Genomic DNA, 19,231 nt, shown 5'->3' on the forward strand with positions numbered 1-19,231 from the left:
GGTTGTCATGCTGGTGCTATAAATGCATGAAAACTACCAAGAGCAGCACCCATTACAGTGCAAAAAACACTTCTTAGGCTTTTTGGTTCACTGCTGTTAACAGCACCTAACAAATTGCTATCCAGGAAAATGCTACTGTCAACAGAACACCAGTCTGTGCTGTAAAATATAGAGAACAGTGATGGATAGTGGGATGTTTAAGTCATACTAGGAACATAACAGAGTAAAATTCAGATATTTTTCTACTTCAGGCTTTATGTACTCCAGGTATTTCAAGGTGTGCAAAAATTGCTTAGAAGGTTCCTGACACTCAGGCTTTGCTACTGTTACACTCTCATATGTTTTGTTGCATGCATTTAAATGTGGGAGTGGAAGATAATAAAAAACTAAATCAAAACCATCAATGTAGGAATTTATTTAACTAACAACAAAGTTCTTCCATCTTCCTCCTGGAAGTAAATTTGACTTTGTCCTGTCTTCTGTAGAAGAGGTGTCAGAATTTATAGTTTTGACTCATCGGCTCCTTTGCTTTCTTGCTGGTGTGCATTGATTTCCCTACAAGATGTCTCTAAAGCATTTGAAATTTAAATTACCTATAATATGTCCTTGTGCTGTGAAAAAGACATTGTTGCCTCATTTGTTTAGACAGATCACATAGAAGCTTTTGTATGTGTGGGAGAAGGAAAGAGAAGCTCTTTTTTATGGTTAAGTAAAAATACCCAGATGTAGGGGAGGATAAAAATTATTTCTAGAGAACTGCAAATGAGTCATGTCATGCTTAATTCCATACCAAAATAACCTCAGAACATTTCCAAGGCATAAAAATTCTATAACCTTATGAAAGTAATAGGCAGGAGGTACCCTTTGCATAAAATAAACACTGAATTATAGAAAGACTTAGGTTGTAGAACCTCTGAAACCCATAGTGACCTCCCCAAAAGAATGTCAGCATCACTTCAGTACTTTTGTAGACATCTTTTTTCACAAAGTATATCTTTATATGTAAGCTTGACTAAGAGAGTTGTATTTATGACTATTTAAGGAAGGATAATTATATCTGATATATATCTGATATATGTCTGATTTTTTTTTTCCTTAAAAAATCAGTTAAATGCTGCAGAGAGCATCCAAAACAGGAGTGTGTGGGGGCAGACAAAAATTCATCAGAAATTATTTAAGTGTAGCTGATTTGTGTTAGGAATGGATTAGGTAACCCTAGGCATCTCTTCCAGGGATAGTTCTCTTTTAATAGCCAGTGACCATTTAATGATCTGCTCCTTAAGACTGCACAAAATAAAAGCAGATTTGAGCAGTGCAAGAAGAGCTCAGAACGAGCTGAATTGAAATCTGCAGCTCTTTGTGTGTGTCGGAGCAATGAGGTAATGATGCATGCAGCTGATGCCCTTTGTCTTTTTTGTTCTTCATCCTTTTCTTTTTCCTTGGTTTGTTTTACAGCTTAACAAATTTGAAATGAAGAGTCGGTTGAGTCGCTTTATCGCTGAAGAGCCTCTGGATGTGCCTCTGCCGAGGGAGGAAGCCACGAGGCTGAGCACCGAATCCTTCCGGCTGTGGGCTGTGGCTGCCGGCTACGGGCAGGCCTGCGACCTCTACAGGTACAGCTCAGAGCTGGAGACGTGGGGATGGAGGGCACTACAGAGGCAACGGGCATCCTGTTCAAAGGGGCAAAGACAGGGCTCTCCAGGCTCAGTCTCTATTCCCTTCAGGGTGTCTCACCTCGCTTTCTCTCGCTGCCTGCAGTAAAACTCGTATACTAAGGGTATTCATGCTGTGTATTGCCTTCTTCTGCTTGTTCACGATCTCCTGTATTTAAGCACTGCTATTTTGTTGTTTCTGCTTTACAGTGGGAGAGCTTTTTAGGGCTGCATCTTTTTCCCCTTGAAGGGATGAATAATCTGTGCTTGTATGACATCAAAACACGTGGTTTGCAGCACACCCAGGACTGAATCTGCTTGACCTAGGGGCAGCATGTGGGCCGTGGTCACCTCACCGAGTGGGGCAGACTGGTGCCTCAGCTTCCAGGTCAGGACAAGTTCTGATGCTTGACTGCCAAGGTCTGCACCTGGTGTACGTCTGACCTGCCTCAAGCATTAAATCTTCTTCCTGTAATTGCATTGAATTGGAAGAAGAGAGATGGCTGTGGAGTTGCTCTGAAATGGAGTAAAAGGGAGGCCAGTATTGAGTTTCAGAAGGGAGATTCTCATCCACAGCAGCATTTTGTGTTCTTTGGCACAATCTGATATATGATTTAAAAAGAGTAAAAACTGTATATACTCTTTTAGCAGTGTAAGTAATGTTGAGGAAAGAAACAGCAGAAGATTCCTTATGGTTGCAAGAATATAAGTGTCTCTGAGAATCTGAGAACTATTCCCCAGCAAGAATAAAAATTCCTTATGGTTGCAAGAATATAAGTGTCTCTGAGAATCTGAGAACTATTCCCCAGCAAGAATAAAATCAAAGTAATTTTTTCAAGAGATAATCAGAGTGCTTGGAGGCAGAGTATTATGTAGGTCCCATTCAGATGAAATTGGAATAGCAGTAGTCTTCCTTTGTCATCTTTTTTCTAATTCAGTTTATTTTTGTTATTGTGGTGGTGGTGGTTCTCATAATCACGTTTTAGCAATCTTTATAAAGAAATTATTTGAGAGTGTAAAGAAGATAAAGCCAGATTCTTCCAGTGGAAAGTGAAGAGCCAATGGGCACAAATGGAAATACAGGAAATTCTACTGAAGTGTTTTTACTGTAATCTTTACTAACTTTACTGTAAAGGTGATCAAACACTGGGACATTGTTGCACAGCAAGGTTCTGAACTCTTCATTCTTGAAGATACTCAAAATCTGACTGGATGTATCCCTGTGCAATCTTGGTCTTGCTGGCCTGTCTTGAACAGGGAATTGAAGTACAAATGATCTCCAGATCTCCTTTCCAACCATATCCACTGTGTAATTCATATGTGTAATTCATACTACAGTGATCTCTACCCTGTGCTGGTGAGGATACTGCAGTCCCTGCCCGAGTTACTCAGTGGGAAGAGCCCTGTGGTTGAGTTGTCTGTGCAGCGAGCTGCAGCAGTGGTTACGCTGTTGACACATGTGACACAAACAGCAGGATACGCGGCAGAGCTGCAGGCCAAGTTAAGCAGGTAGGCTCTCTAAATCACCATTCTGTGCATCTCAATTGTTGGCATCCCATCTTCCCTTCTTTGGTTTGGAGACCTGGCTGTCACCTTTTTTTTGCCCCCTCATTTTCAGTTGTTTACTGTCCGACATGTGAGCGCTTGCATGGTGGGATGTATTCCCTCTGACACAAGGTCAGAAGTAGTGTTTTGGTCTGATAGCTATGCCTACTAGCATGGCCAGAGGCAGGAGTCAAAATCTACATTAAGCTAGGGGGCATAAAGGGCACTGTTAGCCAAATACCCTGCTGAAATGAGGTAGGAAGCTGCTTTGAACTTCTTTTGGGAGTAAAGACAGTAAATGTGTTGAGGTTTGGAGGAAAGAACCTCTCTGCAGAAACCAAGGTGAGTCAGGATTAAGAGGTTGTTGTTTTTGATAGACATCAAAGCAGTAGGATCTGCTGCAAACGCATGTAATTTTTCTGGTGAAAAGCAAGAAACTCTTAAACTAAAGCTGAGTACTGAAGTACTATTGCTGGTAAAGCTAGAGCATAGCTCAGGAGCAGAGTAGTGGAGGAGAAGAAACTTCAGCTTTTCAAAGTACATTCTACATTTATCCTTTCTGCCTAAATTATTTGGTTTGGGTTGTGGGACTATGCAAGGACTTTCCTCCTAGTTATGCTATTGGATATCATTTTCTAGACTACATCTTTCTATTAAAATTGATGATTTAGAGAGACAGTTGTTTGATATTTATTTGCTATCCTATGCCATTTTTCCATTGGGTTTCAGCAATAACTCCGAAGATAGTGAACCAATCCCACCTCCTCCAGTAGTATGGAGTCAAGTGTCAGGCTTACAGCCCTTCCTTGAGACAAGTCTGAAAAAAATCCTTCAGCAGCTATCCCAGACAGAAACTTGGCAAACTCTCCAGCCTCTAACCACGACTTGTGTGATCTTTTTGGGAGTTTATTACAGTGCTTACAGCCAACAGGTAAGGCCTGAAAATACAGGCTGTCTTCTCATCTCACCAGCATCAGCTTGTGTATTACCTCTGAAAACTGGAACTTACAGGCAGTACTGAAAAAGAAGGGTATTAAGACATCAAACTGAGCACTGATTTTGTTACCACAGCTCATATCTAAGCTGCATGACATTCAGGGTCACTTAAGTCTGCTAACCCTATACATTAGCAGTATGGCTTCCTTTTTTGTCCTTTCATCCTTTGGGATCAGAGTCTCAATCAAGGTATGTGGTAGTGCTGTGATTGTTCTGATTTACTACAGAGCGCCAAAGCACGAAGCAAATACAATGTAATTTTATTCTGCAGTTGTTTTTCCTAGTGGGATAAATCAAGTAATGCATTTTTGCATTTGCTTTGGTCTGAGAGCTTACATGTGGACACCTACACTGCAATCATCTAGATGGAAGATTGAGCATTAAGGGTCATGCTGTATGAACTTCGGATAGGAAATAATAAAGATAAATTTATTTGTTGCAGCACTGACATTCAAGGTCAAATTCTGCAACACACAGTTGTGGTATGTGATCATCTTTTAAAGTGAGTGTTCTGAAGGTGACACGTCAGTGTGATGCTGTTGAAGAATAATGTCTTACACCTTAGCTACCTTAAAGATTCATGTTCTAAAGATAAATGCAATTTTCCTCTTTACTGCCCAACTGACACGTCTGAGTTCCAACTTGGGAGAGCTGTGTTGAAGGTGTGGGGGGTAATTTAATGGCTGTAGTTATTCACACTTGTGCAACTCCTCTGAAACTTGCCAAAAGCAACTGAGTTTATTAATTATGGCTCGGGTGGAAACTGCCAGTATCTCTCAAAGATGTCTTCAGGGCCCTGAAGGTTGGTATACCTTTTACAGGCTGTGATTATGTCCTGAGCATTAGAGAAGCAGGACAGCCAAGAGGTTAATGCTCCCTTTTAACCTTTACAGATATCCCAGAAGAGTGACTGATGAAACAATTTCTTCAGTCATTGAATTATGCTGGCTTTTTGAATTCCACTTAAAGAGAAGTTTGGTCATCTACCTGTAGTTAGCTGATTAAAAAAAAATAATATCATGTTTGAATAGATTAGTGCAGAAAAACTCAACTTGTATAGTAAGTAGATGAGTGTATGCTAGGACCTTCTTGGAATATTTTTGTTAGACTATTAAAAACTAAGGTTAACATCTTCACAAAGGTTTTACTGATTTCTGGAGGTGGATTTCACCTGGGGCAAAATCAAATTTTATGTAATGGAAAGGAGTATTTCTGTATCCCAAAGCAGCATTCTAATGAAGATTAAAAGTGTTAAAATTTGCCAGCATGTTCCTTCAACCAGGAATATTGCTTACTAGGGTCAGAAGAATTTAGATGATTTTCTAAAAGCCACAGTTCCTCCTCTGTCCAGTGTTCATCCACAGTAATGCTTTGATGGGTAGGTCGATCACACTATATGCAGCTGATTTTTTTTTTGTTTTGTTTTGTTTTTTGCAGACTCTCAGATTTCTCAAGGTAGCTCTGATCCACCTTTGTGTCGTCTTCAATTGAAATAGAAACATGTAGATAATAGGGAGAGGAGGGTCTAGCTAAGTTTTAATTTAGGGCATCTTGATTCTAAGGATCCCATATCTTGCTTCCAGCCAATTAAGAATTTCTGGGTTGCACTTTAATACTTGAGTGTGAGAACACCTTGAGGTGCCAGCTCTCAACTTCCACACTCTTAGCAGTGAGGCCAGCTCTAACCTAGAGCAGTACCACTATGTAGGTAATGGGGTCTGGCAAAAAGATAATAAACACAGAGGAAGTAAATAAATCAGTCTGTCTTTTTGCTATCACTGGATACTAGGGTCATTCACTCTCTTTTCCTGTCATTCTCCATATCTTCTACAGCCATCAGTCAATCCAGTTGACTGCTTAGAGGAACTGGAACGTTTGACATCAGAGGTGCTGCAGCCCCTTCTCAGCCAGCCAGCCATAGACAGCATGTGGGACTTGCTCAGGTAAAACCATTCCACTGCTAAGATGCTGTTGTCAAAAGCTAAGGGAGCCCCATTTCTATACTGTACTGTGTGACAGCTCTCCCCCCTCTCTCCTCTTTTCCCTGTGGAATATGCACCAGGCATGGGAATTGGAAGTGCAGTAGGGCTGTGTCTACACCCTGCTTTGTCCTCTCACCCCTCACAGAAAAGGCATGATGGCTGCAGAGGTTTGCAGCTCTTTTTCTACTGGTGCTGCTGCATCTCTGCTTTGCCATGTAGCTGGGCTTTTCATATCAATTTCAGATTATTTTAGTCACTCTTGGTTTTGATTCTTCTTTGGTTTCACTGGTCTAAAAAAAATAGCACAAGTAGCGTTAGTTGAGTCGCTCTTACATGGTGAGGTGAGTGTGTGTGTTCATGTACTGTTCATGTGCTCTGTGTGGTGCTGCTTATATGAAAGAATTTAACTAGATTCAAATCTTCAGTCTCCTACAGAGCTTCACTAGGGCTTTGAAAACCCCTGCAGAGAAATGTAAGAACAGATACCAAACTGTTCTTCCAGACATTTGGATAACATAAGCTCTGGCTCTGGGAACAGTTAAGCACTGCAGATATTCTGTCTTTCTGCTGTAGAGGGAGCCTCCTTACCTAGGCTGTGATTAATCTTCTGGAGTGGGGAGTCTAAAAGGCCTGACTTGCAGTCAGAAAGGCATTCATCCGCCTCTGAGAATATCTGATATAAAGGGCACTTGAAACCTTTGTTTTCAAGTGTGTTTTAATGGCCACCAAACAGTTTGGTCCATGTTCTTTTGTGACTGAAACTGAGCTCTGAAGCTCTTGGCACCGAAGCTTCCAACACAAGAGCACTCATTAGATCTTTTTCTGCCTGTCCTGGCGGTCTGAAGACAGTGGATTTGGTCAGGCTATAAAAGCTCATCCACAAGAATTCTAGCTGTTCCTAACACTGGCTGGTAAAAACCAGAGTCAACTGATCTCTGCCCTAATATTTTTACAATTTTGTCTAAACTTTCTGGGCAGTTTAGGTCCAGGAGTTCAGGGTACTTTGTGAGCCCCACATGTGTTTATGCATCTCCTACATGTAATACTAGTGGTAGAAAGAGCAATGCATTTAAGCAATTAGTTTTCTGCCATAGAGTAATGATATAGATCTTTGACAGGGCATGCCCTATTACCCCATTAGCATTGAGCAGCTTGCTTGTGATCACTCCTCTTTGTGGTGGTCTTACCTATACAGACATGATGTATCTACTCTGGGCCCCACAAGCACTGCTGGTGTGGGAATTTGTAGTTTCACCTACAGAGAACACACATGCCAAGAGTGGTCTGCACAGTCATGTCCATGTACATTAAAGCTACGTTCTTTCGCAATACAGTTTCAAAATATGCATTTCATTAGTACATAAAGGGCAGCATATTTGCAATGTCAATTTTAGATATAATCTGGCTTTTTGGTTTTGCCTACAAGTTTATTATGGAAATGTCTCGAGTGGGTGGGCAGCCTTATTAGCCTGGTGTGCGTATGTATGTGGGGAACGGCGTATTTTCTTAAATCAAAGGTCCAACACTTTCAAGTATTTGACATCAGAGATGCGTCACTGCATCAGTATTTCTGCTCATCGTGACCAATTTAGCTGAAGAGTTCCTGACAGCTCACTGGCATTAGCTTGTATGGCAGTAGTGCTTGGTGTACCAGCTAAGACACTGGCTTTTGGCTTTTGCTGTATTTCGCTGTATTCAGGGCTTCCATTTTACTGCAATGTGTGGTACAGTTCAGATAGCAACATTTCAACAAGATAATTCCTCAGCACTGTGAATGCTTTTGACCTAACCCATCTCCCTTTATTTCTTCACATAGGCCATGTTCTGCTTTGTGCAACCCTCTGTCCTGTTCCCCGGCACCGGAATCTGTCAGCAGCATTGCATCTTTGAGTTGCACTGGAGGCAAACCTCCTTTGAGCCTGGTTGGCTCCAAGTCACCTTTCCCCTTCCTCACTGCCCTCTTATTTCTCATCAATAACATCACTCACATTCATAAGGGCCTGACTAGCAAGGTGAGAATAAACCTTTTCACTGTAAATTCTAGGTGAATGATGATATCCTTGTGAGAGGTTAGTATTTGTATCTTCCCTGGCATAAAAGAGATGTTAGAAGGACTGTTAAAAGCAAACTGTTGTGCATTTTTATTTTAAAAATATTAAAGAATTATAGAGAGAAACAGCCGGACTTTCAGAACAAATGGGATGAGGATCAGAAAAATATCTTGTCTTTGAATTCCAATATTCAGTTGGCACTAAAAAGCTGGACGGATGTGTTTATAAAGAAGGATGCTTAAAGGATGTATTTATAAAGAATGTTGAGAAGAGTTGAATAGCTGTTGTTTGGCTAAGCAAAATATAAAATTTGAGTGTCAGTGGAGGAAAAGCACGGTTGAAGCATATATAACAAAGAAAAATAGGGTAATATTAAAGAAGAGAATGTGTGCTACTGATGAGGGTCCTTCCTACTTTGGTTTGTTCTGAATTTTAGGATGAATGAGTTATGGAAGATTTCAGACTCTAAAGAGCAAATGTCCTAGAAAGATGGAATACGTAGCATAAGGTTTCTCAAAGCCTTCCTGTGGGATGTTGTGTTGAATTAGCTGATTGGCTACTAATGGAACTATCTGGCCAGATGACGGAAAAACATTTTAAGCCACTGGTCAGATTTCTGCCTTACAGAACACTGTAAGACAGTGACTGTTGGTTATCTGTGATGGAGATGGTCATGATGGATGCAGGTGAGTCCTGAGGAAGAAAAGCAGATATTTATTAGGCTATTCTTAAATATGGCTTTTGGAGTAGCCAACAGGAATTGTCATGTGAGAGGAGGTAGGGGGTGGGCCCTGGATAGGGCTGTGTTTTGCTTTCCTCCAAAGCAAATCTTAATATTGCTTGTCTCCACTTGTGATTCCTTTATAGTACAGCTCTGTGCTGGGATTCAGAGGCTTGAAGGATTATCTGCATCAAAGCTGGCAGAGTGGACCTCCTTCTGTGACTCCCTCATCTGCGTGGATCCTGCGCCATGAATATCACTTGCAGTACTTTGTGTTAGCGTTGGCTCAGAGAATGGTATCGTTACTAGTCCTTTCATTTCTTTCCCCCACTGACAGCTGGTCTTCATGTCCTTGTTCTTTCTTGTATCTGACTTAGGTCTGGCAACTCTTCTGCTGACTTCTATGACCCATTAGCAAATAACATCTTTCCAGTTACTGATGTGGGGATTTAGTTCCAAAATACTTTGGATGTAAAAATTATATTTTTGCCTTTCTTAGGGATAAAGTAAGAACAAAGTTTTCAACTGTGTTGCTAAAAAAAATCTGACTATCTAAGGCAGTCAGGGGAAGCAGAAATATCTCTCGGTATGAATGCTGACAGCTCTTGCACTCTGCCTAAGTCTTTCACTTTGCAGCAAGATCTGTGTGTTGTTTGACCCTCCTGTCCTTGTTGATTGTCTTGTTGACAACTGCTTTTATCTGTGGTTTTGTTTCCTGTACAGGCAGGCACTTGTCCGGATTCCACCCAGCATGCCTCACTCCATCACTGTGTTGCCATGGCATTGCTAAGCCGTCTGTTGCCAGGGAGTGAGCATCTGGCTCACGAGGTCCTACTGGATCTTGCCTTTAATCCAGAGTTTCTTCCGTAAGCTTTGCACTTTTTCCTTTTTCTAGTCTGGTACCTGGGACAACATGGGGAAAATAGAAAAAACATATTGGCTCTGCAATTTTGTCATAATTTTTGGCCTTTAACAGGGCCTGTAGTTATGTTTTACTTACTCACTGGCATATTCTTCTGGCATGGAGCCTTCTAATCAGGCAAGCATGGTGGTTGCATATTTTTCTCTGATGTACCGCTGTTGCAAAATGTGACCAGTTTCTTTTGATTTCCTCTGTGACAAGGCTTGTGTGATTCTGATAGAACTGATCATCCCTAAGGTCTAGCATCTTCCATCCTGAGAGTATGGAAAATAAATGAGAATTTGACATAGCCTAAAAGCTCAGTGAATCTTTCTCAAACCCATATTAATCAAGTTTGCTGATTTGACAAATGCCATGTCCTCCACTTTACACTGGAAGAACTCATGAGCATCTCAGATATGAATCCTCTCATATCTGGGCAAGACGATGGTAGCAGTTTATCTTATTCATCTCAATCTGTTTGAAATTAGCCGTGGTGTATCCCTGTAGGAGGTTGAACCAAAGTGCTGCAAGGAGGTACTACGTTTTTTCAGAAAGAAGGAAAATTTGTTAGTGTGGTGGTGTTTTGGTTTTTTTTGTTGGTTCAACAAAATGGTGAGTCTTTGGCCTGAGATTGTGGCATATGGATTTGACAAACACCCTCCACATGCACAGTTTCTATCAGTCTGTATGGCTCCCCTGACCTTGCCACTGCCAGCTGCAAAGCTTCTGTTTTGAGAATTGTCTTACTAGTTTGTGTAGGCTTTATCTGATATGCAGTATTTCATCTCAGCACTCTCATGTCTGTGTTGGTAAGTAGGCTGCCTCTCTGGACAAGGGGTTTCAGGCTCCACACTAGACTGCCATTGTGTGGAGGGTTTTCATGGCACAGCCTCAGTGTTGCTGACTCAGATGTGGTTCTGTGAATTCCTTCTAAATACCAATGTAGCTGAGGCTTTACAGGCCCTCTGTATTATAATAGGTCAATGATGTAGAAAGTGTCGTGTGCTCTGCCTATACTGCTGTTCCAGGAAGACTGTAGAGATGAATTAATGTGATGTGTTGTTTGGCATTTCAGGGTTTTTTTTGTTTGTTTCTTAAACTGTTGTCTTTAACTTACAGTGAAGGGAAAGCTGGTGGGCCAGAAGCAGCTGACTTCTCTGATATTCTGCATCTGGGCACCAGTGCCAAACTGGCACAGCCTGGCTCTGCAGCAGCATTTCTTCCAAAGGTTACTCGTGGTGCCCTGCTGAGAGAATCATACCAGAATCTGCCTTCCATTCGTTCCTGCTACCTCTCCCACTTTGTCCACTTGCAGCCCACCCTTACACGTTCTCAGGCATCCTACCAAGGGCAGAATTACCTCATCCAGTCAATGCTGCTTCCTGAGGTCAGAGGGCCCATCCTGCCTTCAGACTGGCCATTCTTTCCACTTATCAGCCTCTACAACAAAGTGACTAATGCAGAGACACGTGGGGCCATACTGAACTCTCTCCCACTTGATCTCATCAACACTGTGACCTGGAACCTGCAGTGGGTCTTGTTGCTGGAAACCTGGCGTTCTAAAATCCTTCAGAGCATCCCGACTGCTGCCAAACTTGCACGGCTTATGTGTGTCTTCCTCACTGGCAGTGACCTCTTTCTAGAAACACCAATCCACCGCTACACAGCTGCCCTTCTCTCTGTGTATTGCCAACCCAAGGCCCTGGACTCCCTGAACTTGGATGCTCCTCTCCCTGGTTTGGCGTCCTTCCATGATCTCTATATAAGTCTCCTGGAGCAATTTGAGGGCGTCTCCTTTGGAGATCCACTCTTTGGAGTCTTTGTTCTTCTACCTCTACAGAAGCGTTTCAGTGTTCATCTGCGTCTCTCTGTTTTTGGGGAGCACACAAATATCCTGCGGGCGCTGGGAGTGCCATTACAGCAGGTAATCCTGGCTTATGGTAATAGACTGTCACTATGTATTTCTGTGTTACTGGGCTCTTGCCTGTGATTCTCCAACCTTGATTTGTGTGTATATGTGGAGGGCAGGAGCTGTGAAATTGCTCAGTCTTCACTGGAAACTATCCCAAGCCATGATTGGTTTAACCATTGAGAACCTTATAATTTATAGGTTGTATGTATGAAAGGCTGGTTGCACCCTGTGTTCTGCTAGCAATTACTTTTCCCTTACATAAGTGTTTTCACACCTTGGTGAGAACTTTTTCCTTGCCCATGCATAGACAAATAGTCATTTTCCCTCTCAACCACCTTTCCACATATAGTTGTACTGGAGTTGTGCTCTTCTGAGTAACAGCAAGAAAATTTGGTCTGTCAAGTGTAGGACTGCATTTCTTTTGAGTGAGCAGAGCACAAGAGACAGAATTTAGCAGTGCTGTCAAAAATACTCTGTCTTCTTACTTTATAAGTGCTCATCTTATCTGTGCCAAAAATCAGCTGCAGTGATAGGACCAGTAAAACATCTCTCCATAAAGCTGAAAAGGTCTTGACAGCACTTTGTCAAGGCGTGTCACATCAGTCAGGGTGGGCCGTAGCAGCTCTGCTGCAAATGGGGGTCATGCCGCTGGAGTACATCGCGTTATGGGGGGCGTGCACAAGGAAGGGCACTCTAGAAATCATGAACTTCCTCTCACCACTTGGACCCTGACAAAAATTGTGATGTTGCCTCTGGATGGGTTTGTTGCAGTTTCCTGTGCCTCTTGAGCGCTACACTTCCCCTCCTGAGGATAACCTGAACCTCCTGCGGCTCTACTTCCGAACACTGGTCACTGGTGCACTGCGGCATGCCTGGTGCCCTGTTCTGTATGTGGTGGCTGTGGCCCATGTGAACAGTTTTATTTTCTCCCAAGAAAGCACAGCACAGGTGGGTAATGGATAGCAGAGCTTCAGGACTACTGTCTTTGGGTTTTGCATCTGCTCTCCCTGTAAATCTAGTGTACCTTGCAATGAATCGCTGACCTTTGGGACTTGAAAACAAAGGCTGTAAGCAAATGTGTTGAGGACTCGTCAGCTGTTTGAGGATCTGCATACAAGGCAGCAGCTTTTGTTCATTATACCCTAATGCACTTGCAGTAATGGTAGCTAGTCCTACCTAAATCTTTGAGGTCAGCAATTATGTGTTCTGTGGTGTGGGGGGAAGAATAAGCAGAAGGAATAAGGAAGGTGATCAGACAGAGAGAGCTTGTAATAGATTTGGCCTCTGCCTTAGCAATCTTAAGGTACAAAGTACTCTTTTCTTTGACTTTGCTTAAGTAACCAAGCAGAAGCCCTCCCATGGCCTTGAGGCCTCTATCAGTGAATAGTTGTACTAACAAGACTTCACCTCTGATCTGCAATTCTACCTGAAGGTTGAGAAGGCAGCTGAGATTCAGATCAGGGAAAGGAGCAGAGAGGCAGGATTTAAGTGATAAGGCATCTCAAGCACTTTCTGCTGCAACAAGTTACTCATCACTATAATGAACAAGTCATCCTGAAGTGCTGTATGCCCCTGGGCAAAGGTGTTACTGCACCATATTAAGGAAAGTATGTGTTTTGTTCTCAGGAGACAGATGCTGCTCGGAAAAGCATGCTGCGAAAGACGTGGCTGTTGGTGGATGAGGTAGGATTTGTAAGATTCGGCTTGTGCTGCTGGGAATTAAGTTTTCCATATGTGGTACTCTTAAAGTCTTATATTTGGCTTTGAAAATTGTGTTTAATTATGTTGCTAATTTGACAATGAGAGGAGATTTGCAGCAGGATTTTGGCCTGCAATATCTGTAAAATAATATCTAATAAAATATCTAATAAAATATCTGTAAAAATGCTTAACTAGTAATTGACCTCAAAACACTGAGCCTAGATGAATCTCCTGTACTGTATTTCCATGCCTCTTGTCCAAGTAGTGTTATATCTGGATAGCTAGAGATATTAGAGGGATGATTGTAGCACAGTTATGAATAGGTGGCCAGCAGTGATCTTTCTTAACTCTTAGTTGGATGCTTCCCCTGAAAGGAGCAGGACGGATGTAAGGTTTATCTTTTTTTCAAGGAGCTTGCCAAAATCTATCCTTTGTGGCACAGAGATGGGTCATTTGGCCCTCTGTGATTTGTGTCCAGAGTAAATTATTAGATCACACTCAAAAATCCACTTGGGTTTCTGGCAAGAAGTCATTGTGAGGGGCTGTTGAGGAGACTGGAGTTGTGTTTAGAAGAGGAATTCTCATTCAAATAAAAAGTGAATTTTAGTGGAAGAAACTTGCCTTTCTTTTGAACATGATGTAATTAAATATCTTGGGCATGATGGAATTGGACTATTTGCAGATTTGCTGTGTTGTGTTGGAGACGGTGGAAAAGATTAGATACCTTTCTGTTTTGTTTTTCAGAACTTGAAAAAGCACCTGCTGTACTACAGACTGGTGAATGCAGAGAGTCCTTTAGGATTTGACCTTTATGAGCAGCTCCCTCCCATGCGACTGAGGTACCTGCAGATAGTGACACAGAAAGAAATTACAGAGAATGCACCAGCACTAGACTCATAGCAAAGCACCTGTGCAAGAAGAGGGCCAAGGTGAAGAATGGAAAAGCTCAATTTATACTTCACTGATGAAACTACTTTCAGTTCAGATGGTTTTAGTGTTTTACCTGGACACTCTTGGCATCTTTGCCTAGTGAAGCACTAGTAGAATGCTCCCAGCCCTGCAGAACATACATGCTGTCAAGATATGAGAGCATGTATGTGTGTGACCTCTCTGTGATGGATGTTGGAGCATTTTCCTCCATTCTCCTTGAAGTTGTTCTGCTTCTTCCCAGAGGAGGTGAGAATGTGTCTGAAAGGCACTGGACTGTTGAATAAACTGAAGGACCTGGAAAAGCTGTTTTGTTCACTCAGGCTGGAAACGGGGTTCTCAAGATAATGTCTGTTTTCCCCAGATCCTTCCATTGCTTTTTTTTTGTACCTTGGATTTTGAATGGTCTTTTTCTCACACTATTCCCTGCAAACAGAATGACAGTGTGACAGGGAGGAATCTGATCCTGAGAGGGTTTTTTTTAACATATATAAGCAGTTTCTCCAAGATAGTGTTCTGTGCATACACTCAGTAACACAGATGTATTGTGTCAGACCTCTAAGAAATATGAGTTCCTAGTGCAGTGGTACAAACACTGAATATCCTCCCTTGGCTGTCTTTCGGATGGTCTCTAAACTGCTTTCTTTTCTCCCTTAATTTGGTTACATGTATAACAAGATCAAAAATAATTTCTTTGCAGGCCAGAATGCTTGGCAGTAATCATCATTCATTAGAGGGAAAAAAAAAGTATCTGCTTGTTTAGTTAGAATATGTATTGGTTGCCCTCTGAGAAGAAGGCAATTTAAATTTTGAAGTGGAGTTTCCTAGCTCAAGCCTAATTTTAAAAATGTCTAATTTGATCCTACTTCTACATCCAAATTCTGAATTGCAGCCTCAGACACAAGGGCTGCAAATGCAGAGCCCTAAAAGGCTTATTACAAGTGCCACATCAAGTCCAGAATTTTCTCTAGGTGTATGCTCTCACTGGGTGTTCTCTTTATATTTTTGCATGGTCACTCTGGCAGACTTTTGTTTGCAGAACTTGACTTTTATGAACAAAACTTTTAAAAGAGATTTCTGATGTTTTGTTCTTATGAATAAATTCCTCTGGAAGGTGCAGGGTGATACCTAGTCTGAAGAGCTCAGCCTCTGTCTACCTATCAAAGAGGCCAAGCTAGCTTCCCTCTGAAGAAACTGTGTTAACCTTACTCCAGTGACTGTCCCAGGAGGAGTGAGAATCACTGTTAATAGGCCCACTTGTGTGACTGAAATTGTTCATACAAGAAACAAATTCCAACTTAATAGAATCAAAGAATCGTTGAGTTTGGAAAAGAAAAGACCTTGTGTCCATCTATATTATAGCATTTTTCTTTCACCTGACAGTCGTGTTGCTGCCCCCTCAAATGCCTGCATAATCACATAGGGCTTAGGGCATTTGTGACTGATGCTGTCTTTGTATTGGCAGTTTTCTAAGTGTACCAGTCCCCTTCCTTAGGTTGCCAGAAAATAGCCAGTTTCATCTTTTTTTCCCCCCATATTTCAGGTAGGAAATGGACAGAACTGGTGTTTCTTTCCAATCTCTTTTTTTTTTTTTGGCCTCCCTTTTGATCTGTGGTTTCTATCTGCAACAGATCAATGTCATGTAAAATAACAAAAGCACAGTGGTCTAACAGGATTTTTTTACTGTTGTTAATTATTTTAAAAGTATTTGATGTGATCAAAAGTTTAATTAAAGTCATTCAAGTTTTAATCTGTCTAGATGGTGAGAGCCCAGCAGTTGTCTTTCAGAGCAATGGGTGGTAAAATTGAAGGACTCCTAGCTGCACGTTTAAGAGCAGTCTTCATCAAGGACTTTACCTTTTGCTTTTCAGGCCTTCATTTATCAAATCTCTTCCAGTCCTTTGTGGGATGCAAAGTTGAATTTTGTAATGTGTACAGGATGTAAATAAATATTTTGATAGCTCTGCAGGAGTTTTTGTTAACTATGAGAATACTTTGCTTGAGTCTTTCTTGAATTTGGATAGTTCTGTTTGCAGTTTAATCAATATCTTAGGACAGCTGCTGCCTTAAAGAATTCTTTTAAACTTTGGACCTCTGTAAGAAAGCTCCTCAAGCCAAAAATTCCATCCTGCTTGTGTGATGGGTCAGTAACACAGTGTACCAAATTCTGTGTGTACTTGGGGAAGGTGCAGAGTGGTATGATGTGATTTGACACGTGCCCCAGGTGGGAGGACTGTCCACAGATGGTATTTGAAATTATGATGCAAGTATCAGCAGTGGAGAGAAGGAAAAGAAGGGATCCCAAATAGTTCTGCAGGCCACAGTGATACACAGAAAATTCCAAGGATGCTGCATATGAGCTGTAAGCTTTTGAAACGTTGACTGTCACCTGAGATGGTACATGAATTTTTTTAAGGCTTTCGGCAACAAACCACTAGAGGGCATTGCTTTATCTAGTTTAAATGCAAGATTTCTCAGCCTCAGTGCTAATGAGACCTGAAATAAAACCAGCCACCCTTATGCATTGCTTGAATTTTCTGCATTTTTTATTTTTGCATATACTTTTGGAGCAAGTGTGGAGAATTAAATATTTTATGTGGTGGGTTGCTGAGAACCATACAGTGCTTTGACAGCAGGAGCATTTTTGAAAAACCATGGTACATTGAATGTAAGATCTAAACTTAAGCTGAAGCAGTCTGAGACAGGACCAAAGCATGCCCATTCTGTTCATTCTGTTAATCCTGGTCACGGTAAGTGAGGAGGTGAAGAAAATTAAAACTGTCCAAAAAAATGGCTGTGACTTCTTGACTCCTTACTGAAGGCTTAAGATTTCTTTGAGAAGAAAATAATTCTGCTGAAATAGGATCCACAAATAGTTTCTGGTGTTGAAGTGGTTCTAACTCAGAAGAACATACGTTGTCTGGTATCTCTCATCAGAAGTCAACAAAACCAGCAACAACAACTATAAAAATTCCTGCCTGTCTTTTAATTCCTAAAAAGGGCATCCCATTTTCTGGTCCTTTGTGGCTAGAATATGCTTGGTTTCATCCAAGCTACTGATGATGTCCCATATGGATAACAGTGGAATCTCTATTGGTACAAATTTATCATGCACTGGAAGGCAGCAGCAATGTGGTTTTAAAAACAAATGGTTGATTGGACTGAAGACGAGTTGAAGATAATCCTTTTAGCACTGCTGTTGAGTAGGCGAGTGAGAGGGTGGGGCTGTCACAGGTTTGCATTCTATGACTTCTAATAGCATTTTACTGAATTTTCCTTTGCATTTTGAAAGGGAAGAAAGAGTTCTCCCATCAGCTTGGAAGCACATCCTTTTGTGCCTAGAAGAAATGGAGTTGATTTGTGATTCTTCAGCTATGTGAGTGGTTTGAAGTCCTGGATTTTAGAATCCATATGTGGTGACTTGGCTCACTTTGCTGAGTAGGGATGGTTCTCAAAAAGATGTAAGCAACTTGGTAGCTGGCAGTACTACACACTGAGGAAGGACAAGGCCTGACAGAAGAAAGTAAAGGGTTAGGCAAGAAAGAAATCAAAGCAGGACTGAAACCATACTGTATGGAAACTTTTTAACAGTACACATAAAGCATTATATAATTGAAGGACTTTCATTCCACTGTATTTATTGACTACTTCAGTCTGACAGTGGAATTTAATAATCCATTTCTAGACTAATGCATTCTGTCTGGCCACTTAATGCCAGGAAAACCCTAAACACCTTTTGCTGATGAAGTCATGGACAGAGCAAGGCATAAGATGTGGATGTGTAAATACACTGTGGGTTAGACAAGCACGTTACTTTTAGTGTCAAACATAAAGTAGAGCAGAAAGTCATGTTAATTATTGCTTTTACTTCTTCCTAGTTCTGCAAAGTTCTTGGAAATTTCTCACTGATGAAGTGGTGCTGCCTTCAGCTGATGATCGTATTTGGGAGGCAAAACATGCTTATTCCCCTCCGCTTACAGAAGCTCATATAAACTTTACATTCACAAAGCTGGCTTTCTGGTGTTCCTTGTTTAAATAATTTTGTGATAATTTACTGGCCTTTGCCCTAGTTTTTAAAACTGGCTTCCCCTCTCCCTCTGAATGGAGAATGTGCAGGGAAGCCCTGCTCACAGAACTGCTGTGTTTTGCATGATTAAGTGGTGGTTGTAAGCAGAGATAAGTTCGCCACAATGTGCTCCCGTCCCTGTGTTTATTGTGATAATCTTGAGTCTCAAGCCAGCTCTGCAATGCTGTGTTTAGGTTTCTGGCCAGCTGCAGCACCAAGAGCTCCAGCTCAGCCGGAGGACGGTGCTAAAGGAGCAGGCACTGCACCGGCTGTATTGTGAGTCTGCAGTTGCCCCTGGCCCCAGCAATACCTCTGTGCAGGTTTAATGATCAGAGGACATTTTAGACCAAACAACACCTGGCTCAACTTCAGATCCATCTTTATTTGTAGGTGAGGTGTAACCAGCAGACACCTATGGCTCCAGACAGCAGATGAATGTCCTTTAATCTGTGTCTGGGCTACTTTCTGCAGTACGTTGCTGACTGTTGAGCAACCAGCTAATAAGCCCAGTCAGGGTGATGAATATTCCTAGGGAGTACTGGGTATGGACACTAGAACCAAGTCTAAGGCTAGGGGGAAGGTTCGATGCACTCACCCCTGCCCTAATCCAACATGGATGACAAACCAGACCAGTGGTGCTATTCCTCATCACAAAGCAGCAGCTTGTCCTGGCCACAACAGAAATGGGGCTTGTGTGATGTAGAAGTACCACTGATGTCAAAGCACAGCCACATACATGACAGTGTGTGCTGAAATCTGAGGTTTTAGTTGATG

At 41.8% G+C, this 19,231-nt stretch overlaps 1 protein-coding gene across 4 annotated transcripts in view; it reads left to right on the plus strand.

Moving 5' to 3' along the window:
• Positions 1–18,357, plus strand: part of RPAP1 (RNA polymerase II associated protein 1) — a 40,970-nt gene extending 22,613 nt beyond the window's left edge. For 2 of the 4 annotated variants that reach the window (XM_053979700.1, XM_053979701.1), the window contains exons 15-27: positions 1,456–1,613; positions 2,991–3,161; positions 3,927–4,128; positions 6,027–6,136; positions 7,992–8,187; positions 9,094–9,243; positions 9,671–9,813; positions 10,971–11,775; positions 12,535–12,711; positions 13,390–13,446; positions 14,209–14,303; positions 17,684–17,767; positions 18,270–18,357. In XM_053979700.1, the coding sequence (XP_053835675.1) occupies positions 1,456–1,613; positions 2,991–3,161; positions 3,927–4,128; positions 6,027–6,136; positions 7,992–8,187; positions 9,094–9,243; positions 9,671–9,813; positions 10,971–11,775; positions 12,535–12,711; positions 13,390–13,446; positions 14,209–14,303; positions 17,684–17,767; positions 18,270–18,300 (2,379 nt within the window). In that variant the 3' untranslated portion in view covers positions 18,301–18,357. Of the gene's footprint in view, positions 1–1,455; positions 1,614–2,990; positions 3,162–3,926; positions 4,129–6,026; positions 6,137–7,991; positions 8,188–9,093; positions 9,244–9,670; positions 9,814–10,970; positions 11,776–12,534; positions 12,712–13,389; positions 13,447–14,208; positions 16,385–17,683; positions 17,768–18,269 lie in introns of those variants that run through there. The other 2 variants (XM_053979703.1, XM_053979704.1) reach the window with 2 other exon arrangements.
• The last annotated feature ends 874 nt before the right edge of the window (positions 18,358–19,231 follow it).

The sequence above is a fragment of the Vidua macroura genome, chromosome 6 (assembly GCF_024509145.1).
Source record: "Vidua macroura isolate BioBank_ID:100142 chromosome 6, ASM2450914v1, whole genome shotgun sequence".
Lineage (NCBI taxonomy): Eukaryota > Metazoa > Chordata > Aves > Passeriformes > Viduidae > Vidua > Vidua macroura.